A 17,857-nucleotide genomic window follows, 5' to 3' on the forward strand; every position below is an offset into this window, starting at 1 on the left:
CTGATCAGAAGGTCGGTGGTTTGATCCCTGGCTCCTCCAACCTGCAATGTCCAAGTATCCCTTGGACAAGATACTGAACCCTTAGTCACCCCTCATGGAAGCTGAGTGTGTGAATATTAGGTTAACAAAGTGCACTGAGTAGAAAAGCACTATGTAACAACCAGCCCATTTATCAAAATGTGTTGTTCCTTTTCTTAAATAAGACAACTTCTGAAAGAAAAATATCTCCAACATGCTTCCTACAGAGTCCAGAACAGGAGACGTCATGCAGTCAACATTTAAAAATCTCTTTGCACTTTCAGTCACTGATAGCGTTTAAGTGAAAAGTTGGAAAAATGCAAAGCATCTGTTTAAATTTCACTGGGAGCACATCTTCTGCTCAGTAGTTTACTCACAGAAATTCATCATTATGTCTCCCACAGTGCCCATGGGCAAGGCTCTAAAGTGTTGCGCCGGAGCTGCTACACAAAACGAGGTACATTTCAAAATGTTATACGGGCACCCCTGTGTATCGTCAGAATATATAACGTACGCATGTTATGAGCCGAGGAGCCGCTTTTATGCAGTCCGCCACCTCTATCAAATAAACGTCTCCGTCCTTCCCACCAGCAAGCATGTAATAAACAGAAATGCCTTCAAATAACAATAAAAAATAACAGAAAATAACCTCCGAGCTGATACTCGGGAGGTTAAAATGATAAAAAAGTATGAGGATGTTCGGAGCGTGGCGAGGCTCAGAGAAGCAGGGAGACAGCAGGCGTGCACAGGGTTGGGATTTTCACAGCAACAAGTCTAATTATAGGCCTATGTTTATGCCTCATGTAGAAACACCAGGAAGAAACCCACTAATATACACAGCGATGGATATTTTAGATTTCACATTCTTTATTAACCAACCGCACCATTTTATCTCTGGGGGCTGTTTTCATTGTGTGAGTGTATGTGTGTGGTAACTTTCAACAAACCGCCAACTTGCTCTTTCCACGAACCGCTGGTTTCTGGCGTGAATGCCGTACCGTAACTCTCATTGATTTTGACCTTTGAAATGCACTCGTCTGCCTTAAAATCAATCATTGTTTTTTACTCCAGTAACGTTATCAAAAAATGATCACGTCCTTAGTTGCTGTTGGAAACGGGTACCAGTCTGTCAGTTTTGCCTTCTGGATCCGTGACGGATAAACCTCCCATGGATACCCTGTCGCACTCAGTCAGATCCGCCTCTGATAATACTCTGCACCAGTGATCCTATCAGCATGGCTGGTGTGCGTACGTGGCTGTGACCTCTCTGTTAGGACACCGTGTGGTCAACAAAGACATCCTCTATTCAAGCTACTAAACTGATAAAACCCCACAGGGAGTCGGTAAAGTCTTCCCCTGTGACAGATTTGTCACTTCAGTAACTGCATAGTCACAGGTTTAAAGAGACAAATGCTAATTATTTTGAGTAGCATGTTATGTACCATGTTGTCATTTTTAAGTATGATATAGCTGAGGGGCAGCCGCGCCACTGTTCCAGTAAGAGCTGAGGAGAGTCCCAGATGAGGGCTCGCCCAGCAGCCGCGGAGCAGAAGTCAGGGGGAGTTGCAGTGACGCGCCCCTCTGTTGGTCTTCCATGGTCTCTTGTGTTCTGGGGGCCTCTGGATGTCTGGAGTTTTGATCTCCTCCATACCCGCTTCACACCCTGGAGGACGGGGCTGTGGCCCCCCCACACTCCCTAGCAGATCATTACATGGAGAAACCTTTGGAATGCAAGCATGCTGATCCACACAGGTATGCACACATGGGTATTCACAGACGCGGACTAAAGCTTTCTTGGCTGCTGCCTCAAAGCACACTGTGCGCTGTCTATCTTGCGTGCTGCACAATATCGTTTATTATTTAGTAAATATTGATATCTATGACTAGCTAGTTTATTGTGATGGTGCTTTGTTTTCTCTATTATTATGTTGCTCTTTGTTGTTTGCTGTCTCCTCTGTTTGTTTTTTTTGTTTGTTTTTTTTTTTTTTTTCTCCATACAGGTGACCCAGGAGTTCTTCTCTCTCTTCCCCCCCCTTCTCACCGTCTCTTCTCCCCTTTGGTTTTCTTTCTTTCTCTCCCCCTCTTTCTCTCATTCATTCCCCCTGTCCTATTTATTAAAAAAAAAAAAAAAAAAAAATGACAAAGGATGAACTGAAGCTCTGCCATCACGTAATGTCGCATACTGCTGTTTCTGATGTCATTTAGAAAAAAAAAAAAAAAAAAAAAAAAAAGTATGATATAGCTGTTCTTTCTTGGCCTCTTTTCTTTGTTGTAGTTTTGTTAACTTTATTTTTTTGGACATGCTTTATCAAAGACACGGTAATCTGAGGTCACAGGTCTTGATCTTCATCAGGCTCAGACTCAGACTCCTGCACGCAGCCAACAGTGATGTCATTACTGCTGGCGAGCAGAGTAGGCGGTGTTGAAAGAGGAAGCTGACTGCAGAAACCTGTGTTTGATTGACAGCTTCCAAAAATCGCTTTTGTATTTTGTCAGCAGCAGCATCTATCACTTGGGAGAAGACTGCAGACTGTTTTTAATACAGTAAATTAACTAGAATAAAATGACGAACTTCATGACGAACTGAGGATTTCAGTCATACTGCACTCCCTCCTGTGCCCACAGCCTGACAAGAGCTGATTTTGTGTCCTCATAGATTCTGTATTTTTGCAACAAGAATCAAATAATAGATGCAATTTTAAGAATTGTTATCCAGGTAAGAGTATTTCTGGATGAAACATTTCAGATATATACTTTTGTTCAAAGGTTTATTTGAGATTAATTTGACCATTTCTCTTTTCGCATTCACTAATAGCTCAGTCACAGTTGTAGCTGTAGTTGTAGATATATGGCAACCTGCTAGCAACAGTTGCCTGGTGAATGTCTGGCAAATGCTTGCAGTTGCACAAGTGGCCTGGTGGGAGGCAACCTGTCTGTAAACATTGGCAGTCTGGTTTTGAAATGACTGCCGTGACTCTCAGCCAGATTGGAGAAGCTTCCCAAATAACTTTCAGTTACTTTATAAATGCAGAAAGATTACCAGATTACATTGCAATCTATCTGAGTCAGGCTGCACGGATGCAACACATCTCTTTGCAAACTCGCCTATTACACTGCTATATAAAGTAAAGCTTGCTGAGCAGAAATTTGCACTAATTATTTCACTATTTGTGGAGTAATATCTGAATTTCTCTTCTATGACGTTCTGGCTGGACTTTAAATGCTGTGTATTTAGACATTAACAGGTGCAGCAGGTTTTTTTTTTAATGATTTGTTGCATTTAATCGGCATATTATCGCAAAAGGATTGCATATAATTGCCAACTTGACTCCAATCAATCGCAACATCATAGCATTTTCACTACATTTTATTATTGTCTCGGTGCACCAAACTCACTAATGCAGTTCACGTCACTCGGTTACAATAATTTTGGTCATGCAGCTGTCTCATTTACTGTTTTCACTAGTGTGACTTTAGCATGATTGAAACAGATTTTCCTGTGGCCAGAAATGGAATAATGTATTAGTCACTTGGATTCAAAACATAATTAAAAAACAGTACTGTTACTGTAACTAATTACATTTTATCATCAAGATAACACAGCACTGACCCTGCAATATGAGCACCAACATACACTGACAGGAAGTTCAACTCTCTAGTTGAAGCTCCGTTTGAAAACGAGGCAGTTTTTCTTCTTGCTCTGCAGGAAATACTCGACTTCCAACAACAATTAATCTTCGTAAAACCTAATTAATAAGATGTTCCCAGTGGCAGCAGCTCTGCACCGGTGAGCCGGACTTTCAGCGTTTAGCGGAACAGAAAGCAGAGCGCTGTAATGCCTCAGCATACACTCCCTGATGTGTCTGTCTAAACGTAACCTGCTGAGGGGACTGTACTCACGTCCTTCCCTGAAATCACAGTGTGTGATGCTTAATATGCAGAAGTGCGTGCCGAAATGCCGAGTGTGCACGCCAAGTCGGCAGATTGCTTCCACTCCTGCCGTCTTTATTCGCTGTCATTAAAAAATGGTTTGATCGAGTGTACTGTGGAGGCCTGGGAATGCACTGAAGTTATTTTATTTGTCTGTGTTGTTTTTATATTCTTTTTCTTTTTAGAAATAATCAGTTTCCTTCATTTAAATTCAGGCAGTGAACATAAAAAAACTACAGTTGTCTTTAATGAAAAAGAAAAATTGATAATAAAATTGTTTTCTGTGCTGAAGAAAAATTCAAATTCTTTTCAAATTGCTTGATTTGTCCGACTGACATTTTTAGAATTTAAAAGGAACTAATAGATGATCTTTGATTAGTTATCGCTCTCAACAACAAGATGAATAAGCATCAGTATAACATCCCCTTATGTACCGAAGATGCCTGTTATCCACACGAGCCAACTGCTGTAAATCACCATCCTGTCCACAGACATATATGTGTATATATGGAGCATATGCGTAAACAGCCTTGACTCATAAAGCAGCTGAGCAGACACCACATCCGACAAACAAGTCATCGTTTCATTTCGAAAACAGATGGATGCTCAACTCCTCAAGTGGAGGAGGGGAACATGAGAGCAGGGCTGGGAGGAGGAGGAGGAGGAGAATGTAAAAATAGCATCTGATAAGGAGGGGAGAAGTAACTGTTCAAGGGAGGGCAGAGAGAAGGAGGAGGAGAAGGAGAAGAGGTGTAAAGTGGAGCGTGGGGGAGAGAAACACAGAGGTTACCGAGAAGCAATCCTGATTTGTACCACCATTGATTTTAGGTGTAGAGAACAGTTTATGCTCTCACTCCTTCACAGTTTAAAAAAAAAAAAAATCCTTTTACACACCACTCCTATAATATGTGATGATTGTAGTGGAATGCAGTGGATATTAGGGATAGGATGGGATGCAGACAGACGATCCACTGTGGCGACCCCTAAAGGGAGAAGCCGAAGGACAAAGAAGAGGGCTGAAATGAAGTGGAGCTTTATGACTGACTGCATTCAGCAGTTTACCAGAAAAAATTATCTTCTTGAGTCTTTACACATTATATACACGGCACCAGGCAAACATTTGGACACACTGCAATTTCACATCTTTTACAGAAAAGCTCTTAAAAATCTTTTTTATGTTACTGCATCAAGTCTGTGTCAGGTCTGGTTAACAAGTCTTGACTAAAGCTATTTCTACAACTCTAAAAATAGCTGTGTTTCTGTGTTTATTACATCAGAAAGCAGAACGGACCATCCATAAGCTTCTCCAAAACAAGAGAGCAGTAAATAACTTCACTTCTGAGAGTTGAGTCATAGTTTATAAGCTACTGTTTAATAACTGTCTGAAAGTGTCATTAATAAAGTGTGTATGGATGCGGTGCCATAGCTACAGAGAGGAGAGGGACTATCTAGTTCTAAGGAACAGCAAACATAATAGAAGAACTGAATTGACACAAACTGAAACTAATGGAATCACCTTGTGCATGTATCTGAACCAGCCAAGAGACATAATGTCTCCAGTGTGACCTGGTTGTACACCAGTGCCTCCTCCCAGTTGGACATGCCCAAAGCACTTCACCAAGGAAAGCAGTGTCATAAGCTCGCTGTACTCCCTCAAATACTCAAATACTTTGATCTCAGTCTTTTGGTCACCGGCCACTTGTGGCCACAGATGAGGGTGAGGACACGGACTGACTGGTAAATGGATAGCTTTGTTTTCAAGCTCAGCACTCTCTCTTTACCACAACAGGCCATTACAGCATCTACTTTACTGCAGATGCTGCACCAATCAATCTGTCAAATTCTCACTCCCTGGTTCCCTCACTTATGAACCAGTCCCAGGGGTACCTGAACTCTTCCACTTGAGGCAACAGCTCATCACCAACCCAGAGTGGACATTCCTCCATTTCAACTGAGAACCATGGCCTCAGCCTTGGTGCTAATTCTCATTCCAGCTCCTTCACACTTGGATGCAAACAGCCACAGCGTGAGCTGAAGGTTGCTGCTGGATGAAGCCAGCAGAACCAAAAAACTCCTGACGGCACCTTGAGAAGGGCGAGCCTCTCATCTCATCCACAGCACACTGCGTGTTTAACCCTAATAACATCCAAGCAAATATCAACACACAAGTGAACACGGCACTTGCTCAAGTTTTCAGTGACTTACTTCGTATTTTTTAAATATAAAACCAACAAACTATAGTAACCTTTTAAGTAATGATGTGCTCGGAGGCACCGCTCAGTTGCTACAGTAGTAATCCAGTTAGCATCAAACTAATGATAGCAGCAATGTACGTCAGCTGATGAACACTTCAACTTTTGCTCCTGGCACTGCCTCCTTATATTGAGAATATTACTCTTACTAAGGGAAAATCTGGGAGAGGGAGGGAGACGGGGGGGGGTTAACAAGCTAACGCTTTTCCTGTAGAGGTGCTTACTCATCCACCAAACAGTGTAGGCCTATTTTAAAAGCATTAAATATCAGGGCACCACAGAAGGATCAAATATGGAGCACAGGAGACTGCATCTGCATCAAACCAATTGTGACAACATTTCATTTTTTGTGAAGGGAGGATAACAGGAAGGGGAACCAAGTACGAGCCTCCCTCCTTTGCTCATCGTCCTCCTCGTCTGCTTTCACCCTCTTCTGTTGCTCCTCACCTCTCTCTCTCTCTCTCTCTCTCTCATGTCACTGCATCAGACATCATGAAAGATTCACAGCTCTGCTTTTAACAGCCAACCAAAGTCCTCTCTTTCCCTCACACACACACACACAAGTGCACAACCCCTGCACTCATACATCTAAAGCTGTCTACAAAAACGACAGACACCAGGAGAGAGGCTAAGGAGGCAGAGAGAAGTTAGAGAGAAGCACTCAGAGCTTTGGTGCAGGTTTGTGCGAGTGCATGTATGTGTGCGCTGCGTATTTGGTGTTCCACATGGTGAAGTATGCTGTGAACGCCTGAGTGAGCATGTGATGTGTGACAGATGACAGACAGTATCAATTTCCTTCCTCAAGCACATTCGTAAACGCTCGTACACACAGCGGTTTCACAGATGCTGCGAGCAGAAAAAATACATAAGATTCACACCTGCTTACATTTCCAATGCAGTTTTCTCTAACTTTGTGGCACCGCACTATTATCACAGTTAATGTAAACTATAAAATATATAGAAAAAGCATTTATAGGTAGGAAGAATGGGAAAGCCATAATATATCAATATATTTAACCAGCCATAATGGTTAGAATGGGGAAGAGTAGCAGTTTTGCATATTGTAGTACTTTATGCAAAACTGACGAAACACCTTAAGCCAAATCCTTTGTAATACTGTAATATTGTATAGTTTGCATACTTTAATACTGCAGTGGCTGCACATGGTAGTAGTCTACACCTTCACCTAACAAGTGAAAGATCCCTGATTTTATTTATTAGGCTGTGTTGCTGTACACAGTTTGTCTTTAAGTATTCTTTATATGATGGCAGGGATACAGCACCTGATCATTTTCCATCATCAACTAATCGATCAACAATGTTCTCTGTGAATAAATTAATCTGTAATCTAATCAAATGTCAGAGAAGATTAAAAACATCGATGTCATTTAGTACCTTGTGATTACACTTACTTATATAAATGACATTAGCAAATGATTAGCGGTGAGTTGCTGCATCACTCGCATAGACATGTTGACAATCAGGCAAGAAAACAAAAGCAAAAGTAAACTAGAACTTGAAATCTAAAAACTAACGGCTGTAAAATTGCTAGTATTGTACACACTGTAGGGTTGTCAAAAAAATCAATTCTCAGATAATAATCTATTTTTTTTTTCTAAAAATACAAAAAAATTACTGGGCAGTTATTATTTGCAACAGTCACGTGTTCGCCTCCTCCCCTCACCAACAGCTGCAGACATGAACGGTGACTGACGCTCAGTCATGTTAGCATGAGGTTAGCATGATGTTAGCATGATGTTACAACACTTTATGAGCACTACTAGAGGTCAATAAAGCTTCCTTTCCTAACCCCCCCCCCGAAGTATATACAGCTATCATGAATGTTAATCTGGCCTGTGTACATCTTAATGCCTTTGAGCTGTTAGCAATTAGCAATTAAAAATACTGTTGTTATTTTTTCTGTCGATTTTTTGCTTTTCTTTTGTTCTTTTTTATCTTTATCCTGTAGTCTTGAAACTGAAATTGAACATCGGCTATTTTCCTGGGAATTCCAGTATCGTGACAACACTGATGCACACTGATATTTTTCCTGGTGGAAAGACCAGTCAGCTAAATAATATAGACAAGCTTCAGTATGAGACTGCATAATTTCTCTAATTGGTTTCATGAATTAAGCTCATATTCTTTAGCGACGGTATCAATGCAACCAAGCAGAGAATTAGTGCCGCCAGCTCCAATGGAAAGGATGAGAAATAATTACATTTTAAACAAATAGTGACGAAAGCTGGATTTAAAATAAAGAAACTAAAGCCTGGCACTGCACTCATCTGACTTCTGAGGTGTCCAAAAAAAGTTGAGACGCCATGTAAAATGTCCAGTTTTACTTAAATAAAACAAAATAATTGAAAACATTTTGTTTTCATTTTCACACACAAAAAAGTTTTGAAATATGTTTGCTAGCTTCAGTCCTTGCACTACATTTTATTAGCATTTTGCACAGAGTACCAACACATAACTTTTCAGCTCCTCCCATATTGTCTTTCAAACATTCAAATAATGTAACAAATACTCAAAATGTAGGCCACACAAACCCACGCACACCGACACAAACGCATCAAAACTCAATACCTGTGAATTGCGCAGGTTATATACGCTGTATCTGTTTCTGTGTGTCACTTGATCACATGGGTGTGTGCTGCTCTGCGCAGACAAAGCATTTGTGAATGAAACTTGGTGTCTTCCTTGAAGAAGGTGTTGGTTTTCACTGACTTTTAAACACACACATAGACAGATACACACACAGGCTATAGGATGAGCTGGCCTTTAACTATTGACCAGGTGAAGGATACATTGTATAACAAGAAGAGAAAAAAACGCTTGCAGGCAAAAACACAGACAGGCAGACATCAGGAAAGATGACTTCCATTCATATGGTGTAAAACCTAAAGGACAATGGATGTCAGCAGAGTCTAAGAGTGATTTTGGGTTTTCTTTTTTTAAATTCAGGGTAAAAATGTAAAGCATCTGTTCCTCGTGTTACACAGATTTTACTCTGGAACTATGATTTTCTCACATGTTTAATCCTGGAAAAAACATGATTATTTTCTGAATGTTTTCTAGATTTTAAATACAAACCTAGAGATCTAGAAAAAGCTACAAGCCACTACAATTTTTCATTCATTTCACTCATTGTTTTCACTTTGCATGGCTGCCCTGTGAAAGAGACTGGTTCTCAATGGGACTTCCTGGTTACATCAAGGTTGAACAAATAAATTGCACAATTTAAATCCTTCCATTCAGGGCTGACATTTTGGCTTTTTTCTTTGCATTCATTGTGAAAATTGGACTTCTTGCCATTTACGTTTGTGCTGGTTTGGAGAAATAGATGAAGCAGCTAAATACGCGTCATTCAATCGCAGGTTGGTGTTATTCACCTGTGAAAATCCATGTGAACGAGATTATGGGGAGAAAAAGCAAACAAAACTTTCATCTACACATCGATCCATCCATCTGTCTATTGTTGCGATTACCTTGATTGTGGCGAGTGATTTGTAGGGTTTTTCGCTCTAATATTAATAGAGTCTTTACCTTATGCCTTGAGGTGACTGTTTTTGTACATATTTAAACAACATATTTTCACAGGAAGAGAACTAACCTGAGTGACATTAGCCATCGACCACAACCAGCTGAGGGGGAGGGGAAAGCGAAGAAAAAAGGAGAGCATAGACAGACAAGGATGAACTATGCTTATGGAGTGATACAAGGGGAGCACAGAAGACATAGTTTATGCTCCCAGCAATCTGAGCCTATAGCAGCATAATTAAGGGGTGTTTCAGGGTCACCTCATCAAGCCCTACTTACAAATTTGCCACTAAATGTATGCAACATTGCAAAAGAGTCCAATGTACTAAACACTGAATTCAAAAATGTTCATTATCTTAGCGTAACTAACAAGAAACTTTTCTAATTAGACCGTAACAGAAAGTGAAGTTGATAGGAACATCATTTGCTCTCACTTTTGACCTGACAATGGCACTAAATCCTAAGTCTGGGGCTTCCCAGCGTTATTAAAACCCATCCTGTAGGGAACATGAATGTTGGCTAAAACATGCTGATATTCTCTGAATTCAGGTATGCTTCTGGTTCAGTTGGGTAGGTGCTGCTGTTAGTACTCGTTTCTGGGCACAAAACTCCATTTTATTTGCTGAATCTATGTACTAATATACTGATTTGTCACCCAGGGAAGTCTTCTAGCTGAATTACACTTCCCAAACATTGTTATGCTCTGCAGATAACGCTAACTGTGAACTGCTTATGATTAGCAACAGCTGGGTCTTGTCCCATATCATTAGGAAAGTGTTTGTTCATCCAGATGCGAGTCTGCTGCATGCGCAGGAAGGCCACAGGGCTTAGATATTTAGCTTGTTTACTGCCCTGAGAGATAATAAATACATTAGGAAGGCAAGTAAGGCTCAGTGTGCTAAATGACCAAATATTGCTTATGACGATCACGTTGTCGGTTTTCCTGGAGGACTTTTTTTTGTATAACTTCATTATGACCTGTATGGCGAGGGTTTGTCTGCATTACTGTAATGCATGCTTGAAAACCAATCCAGAGTGCAAACAATGAAACAAAGAGACAATATATTGTATCAAACATTTAACATTCCTAGTGTGCAGAAGAGGTATGGAAGTAAACAAAATGAATTTGTTGTGTTGTATCTACTGTGTTTTTCCAATAGACTGTATTAATAACCCTTGTGTTGTCCACGGGTCATTTTTGTCCTCTAAAGAAATCTTTTGCTATCAAAAATGTATTTGTTATTCATCAAATGGGCTGAAAATAACAGAAGTTATTCATTACTATACTATGAATGATTGGAATAAGTTTCAAGTAATTTGATTTATTTATGTGGTTTTTATTGAATTTTATAACGTTGGTGGTCCTCGTGGACAAAAATGACCCCAAAGTACAAAGTGTTGCAAAGAGCCGTATTTTCACACCATACTGTTTTCAAACATCTTTGATCTTGGATCACTGATGTGTGGGGTCAAGCACTGGTCATAACAACCACAACAGGCAGCACAATGAGGAGGCAGGTGCTCTATATTCAATGAAATTTTATTTATACAGCGCCAAATCACAACAACAGCCGCATCAAAGTGTTTCGTATTGTAAGGTAGACTCTACAATAATACATACACAGAAAGTATCCTCAAAAGCCTCCATTGCACTGGAGATTTGCATACTTTGATGAGCATACTTTTTTTTACCATGTTGTGCAAAGCAATGACCAGTAGGACAAAGCACATATTGTCCTCTAGTATAATGAGGAGGGAGAATCAATGTTCAGGAAGATCCAGGGTTAGAAGATATAGAAAATATTGTCAATATTTAGAGCACATGCTACCCTTTCTCTGAAAAAGCACATCAGCCACCTGCAGAAGTGGAAGAAGGCTATGAAGTGAAGAAAAGTGATGAAGAATCTGAACTATGTTCAAGTAGGTTCTCAGGCATCCAGGACATGGTAGTCTGAGGAGCTTGGAGAGAAAGTGACTGGGCTTCTTGAAGTTTCTTGAATTTTCAGAATGTGAAACTGAAATAGAAGATGTGTCAGAGGACTACACATCATCCATTTCAATTATGATGAAGACAAAGAATCAAGCAGGAAAGAGGAATCAGCTGAGACAGAGGAATATTTGCAGTAACGTGAGGAAACACTGATCTGGTCTTCTAACCTTCCCAGTGACAGACGATGCATGACTCTCTCATGTGCCTCAGAGAAAGATGATCTACCACAGTCCAAGCACATGTGCCAGGTCCCATACTCCTTCAGTGGCTTTTCTACTCGAGTACTGAAAGCATTATACACAGTGTATTCTGCTTGTATTCTGCTTTTTAACGTTCACATGCCAATGGATGCATCAGAGACCAAGTTGGGGTTCAGTAACTTGCCCAAGGACACCTTGGTAAGAACTCCAGACTAGAGCACACAGAGATTGAACCAACAACCATCCAATTAGCAGATGACCTGCTCTACAGCCAACTCAATGACGAACAAGGAGGGCCAACGAGAGAGGAAGAAAAATGGACCGAATGCAGCTGTAGGCATATGTGGGTGTGTTGATTCTTACTGCCGTGCATCCAGTAGAGTCGCTACGGCCAGTTTATGACATCCTGAGTCTGGTAGAGAAGTTTTCATGCTGACACAAGATTAATCATAGAAGCACAAAAAGGACATAATTTCTTGATAAAGACACAATAGATGATCGTCGTTCATGACACAAACGTGCTCCCATTTGAGGTGTATGATGTGTGTTGGTGTTGACTTGACTTGAAACACAAGTGGGTGTTCCTCCTGCTGTGATCTAAGATCCTGGTACTGATGTGACTGTATGAGCACCAAGTCCCCTTCAGAGGACTCTGTCCCCTCCAACAGAACATCCAAGTAAACCAGGGAACTTTGAGACAAAAACATGGGCAGCATGTGATGCAGGTCCAGCTGTACATGGAACATGCTCGTGTGCGATGGCAAACCGTCTGTCCTGCAGTCAGGACACGAGTTGTCCCTAACATTGCAGGTTTCCAAAAGAAAACAATCACCTGTAACAGCTTGTTTACTGTATATGCCCCTTGGCCTGCAACTGCAGAAAGAATGCTGTCCATGATGGGACCAGTGCAGAGGAATAAACCTGAGCTTCCTCCTGCACTTGGGTCAAATATGGACACGCCTTTGTCCTCATGAAAGTTTGCCTTCACTCAGACTCATGCCCTCCTACCATGCCAAAATATAGAAAACTGTCAGGCAATGAGTTGGAATAAAGTTGAATAAAACCTTGAAACACAGAGATGGATGATATTTTATACTTGTTGCTTCAAAGCAAACGGGGTCATTTTTGAGCCCTGAGGACCACAGGTGTGATTATGTGCTGCCATTTAAAATTTATAAATGGTTCAAAAAAAAGAATTCTCACTAAAGTTCAACATACAGCACTCTGTATGTTGAACTTTAGTGAGAATTCTTTTTTTAATTTTTTTTTAAAATTTTTTTTAAATATTTAATTTAATTAAATATTTAATTTTCTTGTTTTATTTTCGCTAAAAAACAGGGTGTATTTTTTGTAAACAAGGTCTGGTGGCCCTAAAATGTAAAATGTTGTAAATTATGTGTTAATGTGTTGGTCTTAAGTAAAACTAAGGTGTAACACTGAATTGATTGACAATTTATACTTTTTACTTTAAAAAACAGTCAAATGAAGTGGGGACATTTTTGACCCCTGAGGACCACCAGTGTGATTATTTGCTGCCATTAAAAAAATTTAAATGGTTCAAAAAAAAAATTCTCACTAAAGTTCAACATACAGCACTCTCTAGTTATTCAGATAGTCAAAATTATCTAAACAATTAAATATTTAATTTTCTTGTTTTATTTTCGCTAAAAAACAGGGTTTATTTTTTTGTAAAGAAGGTCTGGTGGCCCTAAAATGTAAAATGTTGAGTAAATTTTGTTTTAATGTGTTGGTCTTAAGTAAAACTAAGGTGTAACACTGAATTGATTGACAATTTATACTTTTTACTTTAAAAAAACAGTCAAATGAAGTGGGGACATTTTTGACCCCTGAGGACCACCAGTGTGATTATTTGCTGCCATTAAAAATTTTCAAACGCTTGAAAAAAAACTTTCTCACTAAAGTTCAACATACAGCACTCTCTAGTTATTCAGATAGTCAAAATTATCTAAACAATTAAATATTTAATTTTCTCAATTTGTTTTCGCTAAAAAACAGGGTTTATTTTTTGTAAAGAAGGTCTGGTGGCCCTAAAATGTAAAATGTTGAGTAAATTATGTGTTAATGTGTTGGTCTTAAGTAAAACTAAGGTGTAACACTGAATTGATTGACAATTTATACTTTTTACTTTAAAAAACAGTCAAATGAAGTGGGGACATTTTTGACCCCTGAGGACCACCAGTGTGATTATTTGCTGCCATTAAAAAAATTTAAATGGTTCAAAAAAAAAATTCTCACTAAAGTTCAACATACAGCACTCTCTAGTTATTCAGATAGTCAAAATTATCTAAACAATTAAATATTTAATTTTCTTGTTTTATTTTTGCTAAAAAACAGGGTTTATTTTTTTGTAAAGAAGGTCTGGTGGCCCTAAAATGTAAAATGTTGAGTAAATTTTGTTTTAATGTGTTGGTCTTAAGTAAAACTAAGGTGTAACACTGAATTGATTGACAATTTATACTTTTTACTTTAAAAAACAGTCAAATGAAGTGGGGACATTTTTGACCCCTGAGGACCACCAGTGTGATTATTTGCTGCCATTAAAAATTTATAAACGCTTGAAAAAAAAAATTCTCACTAAAGTTCAACATACAGCACTCTCTAGTTATTCAGATAGTCAAAATTATCTAAACAATTAAATATTTAATTTTCTCAATTTGTTTTCGCTAAAAAACAGGGTTTATTTTTTGTAAAGAAGGTCTGGTGGCCCTAAAATGTAAAATGTTGGGTAAATTATGTGTTAATGTGTTGGTCTTAAGTAAAACTAAGGTGTAACACTGAATTGATTGACAATTTATACTTTTTACTTTAAAAAACAGTCAAATGAAGTGGGGACATTTTTGACCCCTGAGGACCACCAGTGTGATTATTTGCTGCCATTAAAAAAATTTAAATGGTTCAAAAAAAAAATTCTCACTAAAGTTCAACATACAGCACTCTCTAGTTATTCAGATAGTCAAAATTATCTAAACAATTAAATATTTAATTTTCTTGTTTTATTTTCGCTAAAAAACAGGGTTTATTTTTTGTAAAGAAGGTCTGGTGGCCCTAAAATGTAAAATGTTGAGTAAATTTTGTTTTAATGTGTTGGTCTTAAGTAAAACTAAGGTGTAACACTGAATTGATTGACAATTTATACTTTTTACTTTAAAAAAACAGTCAAATGAAGTGGGGACATTTTTGACCCCTGATGGCTCACATTGTATGCAAATCGGGAGGACATCTTAATGTTTTGTTCTCAGGTTGGACATCCTCCAGAGTGCGGAGGGCCAGATAATCTAAATTGACCCACCTAAGGTCCCTGAAATGAGAAGGACTGAAAAGCCCCTGTTGTGGGGAAATCTTCCCACATCTCTGTGCCCAACTGGTCGTCAGTTTTAATGAGTTCTGGGGAGGCAGAACTCTTGCGCAAATAACTAGAGCAGCTCAAGGTCCAAGAGACTGAAGCATTGTGTTCTTCATCTGTCAATAAAAGATGAGCTTTTAATGGAAGAGGAGGGAAAATGTCGTGTCGAGTCTCTTTCACAGTCTTCCACTAAACACAGACAGACCTTGAGTGACTCACTCACTGTCTCTGGTTGTGGGTTTTTCTCCCCCTTCTTTCCTTTTCTCTCTATTTTCACATTCTTTGCCTCACTGTTATCTATTTTCTGGTTTCTGTCTGATTCACACACACACACACACACACACACACACACACACACACACACACACACACACACACACACACACACACACACACATCCAATATTAATAACTCAGCCGCCCATAAGTGTGCATTTCCACTGACACAACACAAAATGACCTTCAGATCGCAGACGCTGAGCACACAAACACACCTTGCTCTCCCCTCGCTTTCATCTCCTCTGCACGCTCGCTGCTGTCTGTCCATCTTTAGGTGAAATAAGGGAGGAGACAGAGGCCGACAGATGATTGCCTTAAAGGGGACAAGAGCTCAATTTCACTTTCCCCAAGGCCAAGACACTTTTAATCTGCATTTATGGTTTGCAGCAGCCAAAGAGACAAGATAGAGAGACTTTGATGTGTGCTGTCTGACTGACAGACGAGAGATCAGGCTAACTGATTACTTTCACTGCCTGGGTAATTCACTGATTGACTAAATGCATGATTGCCTGACTAGTTGGATGACTGACTGACACGATGAGAGTACAGGAATGAAACAAAAGAAGTAAAATGAGTGTAAACCACGTCTTCTTTTATTCAGCTCATCGGCAGCTTATGTTGTGCGATCGCTGAGCTGTAGCTAGAGCTGTGATTGGATATTGCCCCAGGCGAGCCTAAATTATTAGTTTATGCAAATTCCAGCATCTACTGGGTCTCACACACACACACACACACACACACACGCACACACACACTACACCTGCAGTCCATCCACAGCAAGGTGGACAATGAAAAATGCCCCGGGACACAAGTCTGCATCCGCCCCCTCTAGGTTATATTAACAGTTCTTCACACCTGGAGCACAAACACCAGCAAACACAAATATATAAAAACAATGAATAGATTGGAATGGCTCCACAAGACACATGGCTCACACCCACCTGCATTTCTGCCCTCAGCAGACAATGAGCATACCCTGAAGGACTGTAGACTGGGAAACACTGAGATGCTGAATGAGGGGGGTGTATAAGAGTGCACAGAGAGGCTGAACAGACGCACAATGAGGCACACGAACTGGGATGCAGCATAATAATAAACCCTCAGCAAAGCTGCCCTTTGGGAACATTTCTTTTTTTAAAAAGAAAAAGAAACCTTAAGCTGATTTATTAACATAGATGGAATTCCCATTCACGCAAACCACAATAAAGCACTCAATGTTTATGAATAAAAATGATCTAGCACAGACTATGTATAATGCAACAGAATGGCATCCTGAACAGCCGCTCAAGAATCCCACAAAATAAGGCAAGGCACGAGGGGGGGGGGGGTCATTTAAGAATTATGTCACAACATGCTGTAATAGTTGGAGCGATCTGAAATTTAAAAAAAAATTATGATACAAAAACTTGACTTTATCGTTCCTGTGGAGGGCGTTAAGTGTTGTCCTCTTTGTTACCACCAAAACAATTAATGAATTTAAAAAACAACTACAAAAAACAAACAAAAAAAACTCACCGGAGATCTCAGTCTGAGGAACCCTTTCCGAAGTGAACCCTTTCCCGGTGTAGAACTGCCGCAGGTCGGAGCAGCTTCTATCCGCCCCGGCCACCGGGCCCGGTGCGGCACACAGACTCACCAGCACACAGAGAAGCACCGGCAGACGCATCTTTGGAGGTGTAGTCCTTTTTCCTCACACGCAGAAAATCCCCGACAGTTTTTGGATTAGACTCTTATCCACAGTGTTTAGTTGCCTTTTCTCTTTTTTAATATTATGTTGGTTATTATTCTTCAGAGTTTGGGGGGAGGCGGGGGGGTCTGCGAACAAACAAAAGCAACGTGTCCCGTTCAAACTCCACTCCTCTTAACTAAAACACACACATACACACTCACTCTCACACACACAGCCACGGGAGAGGAGGAGGCGCCCGTGGCAGCCAGTCCGGGATGTTTGTGCGAGAGACGAGGGGCTGCGACGCGTGGGACTGTAGGTGTCAGATACACCGTGCTGCTCCTCCTCCACCTCCTCCCTCTGCTCGGTGCTGCTGGTTGTGAGCTGCAGAGATGCGAGAGACAAAAGAGAGAGAGATAGAGGAGGGGGGTGCGACAGAGTGAGCGAGCAAGGAGGGCAGGTGTCAAAGCCCGTGAAGCTCCGCGGTCTGACTGTGCAGCTTCATGATTATGGAAAAAGTGCAACAAAGATCAAAATCAAAAATCAAAAATGTTGCTCTGAATGCGGCTTTAGACAAGAGGAGACATGCCCGGTCCCTTTTCCAAGCTTTGGG

The 17,857-nt window shown here is 40.2% G+C and overlaps 1 protein-coding gene and 1 long non-coding RNA gene across 2 annotated transcripts in view; one reads left to right on the forward strand and one right to left on the reverse strand.

Annotated features, from left to right (window-relative positions):
* The window catches only part of LOC146649275 (glypican-1-like), a 50,406-nt gene extending 32,549 nt beyond the window's left edge, over window positions 1-17,857 (reverse strand). The window contains exon 1 of the mRNA XM_085386211.1: window positions 17,091-17,857. Coding sequence (XP_085242337.1) covers window positions 17,091-17,241 — 151 coding nt within the window. The 5' untranslated portion in view covers window positions 17,242-17,857. The remainder of the gene's footprint in view (window positions 1-17,090) is intronic.
* On the forward strand, window positions 12,538-14,863 carry LOC146649276 (uncharacterized). Its single transcript, XR_014908105.1, has 2 exons — window positions 12,538-13,292; window positions 13,631-14,863. It is a non-coding gene; the product is annotated as an uncharacterized LOC146649276 (long non-coding RNA).

Source organism: Rhamphochromis longiceps, linkage group LG17 (genome assembly GCF_057381845.1).
Source record: "Rhamphochromis longiceps isolate RC_006_pf linkage group LG17, R_longiceps_female_GT1.1, whole genome shotgun sequence".
NCBI classification, from domain to species: domain Eukaryota; kingdom Metazoa; phylum Chordata; class Actinopteri; order Cichliformes; family Cichlidae; genus Rhamphochromis; species Rhamphochromis longiceps.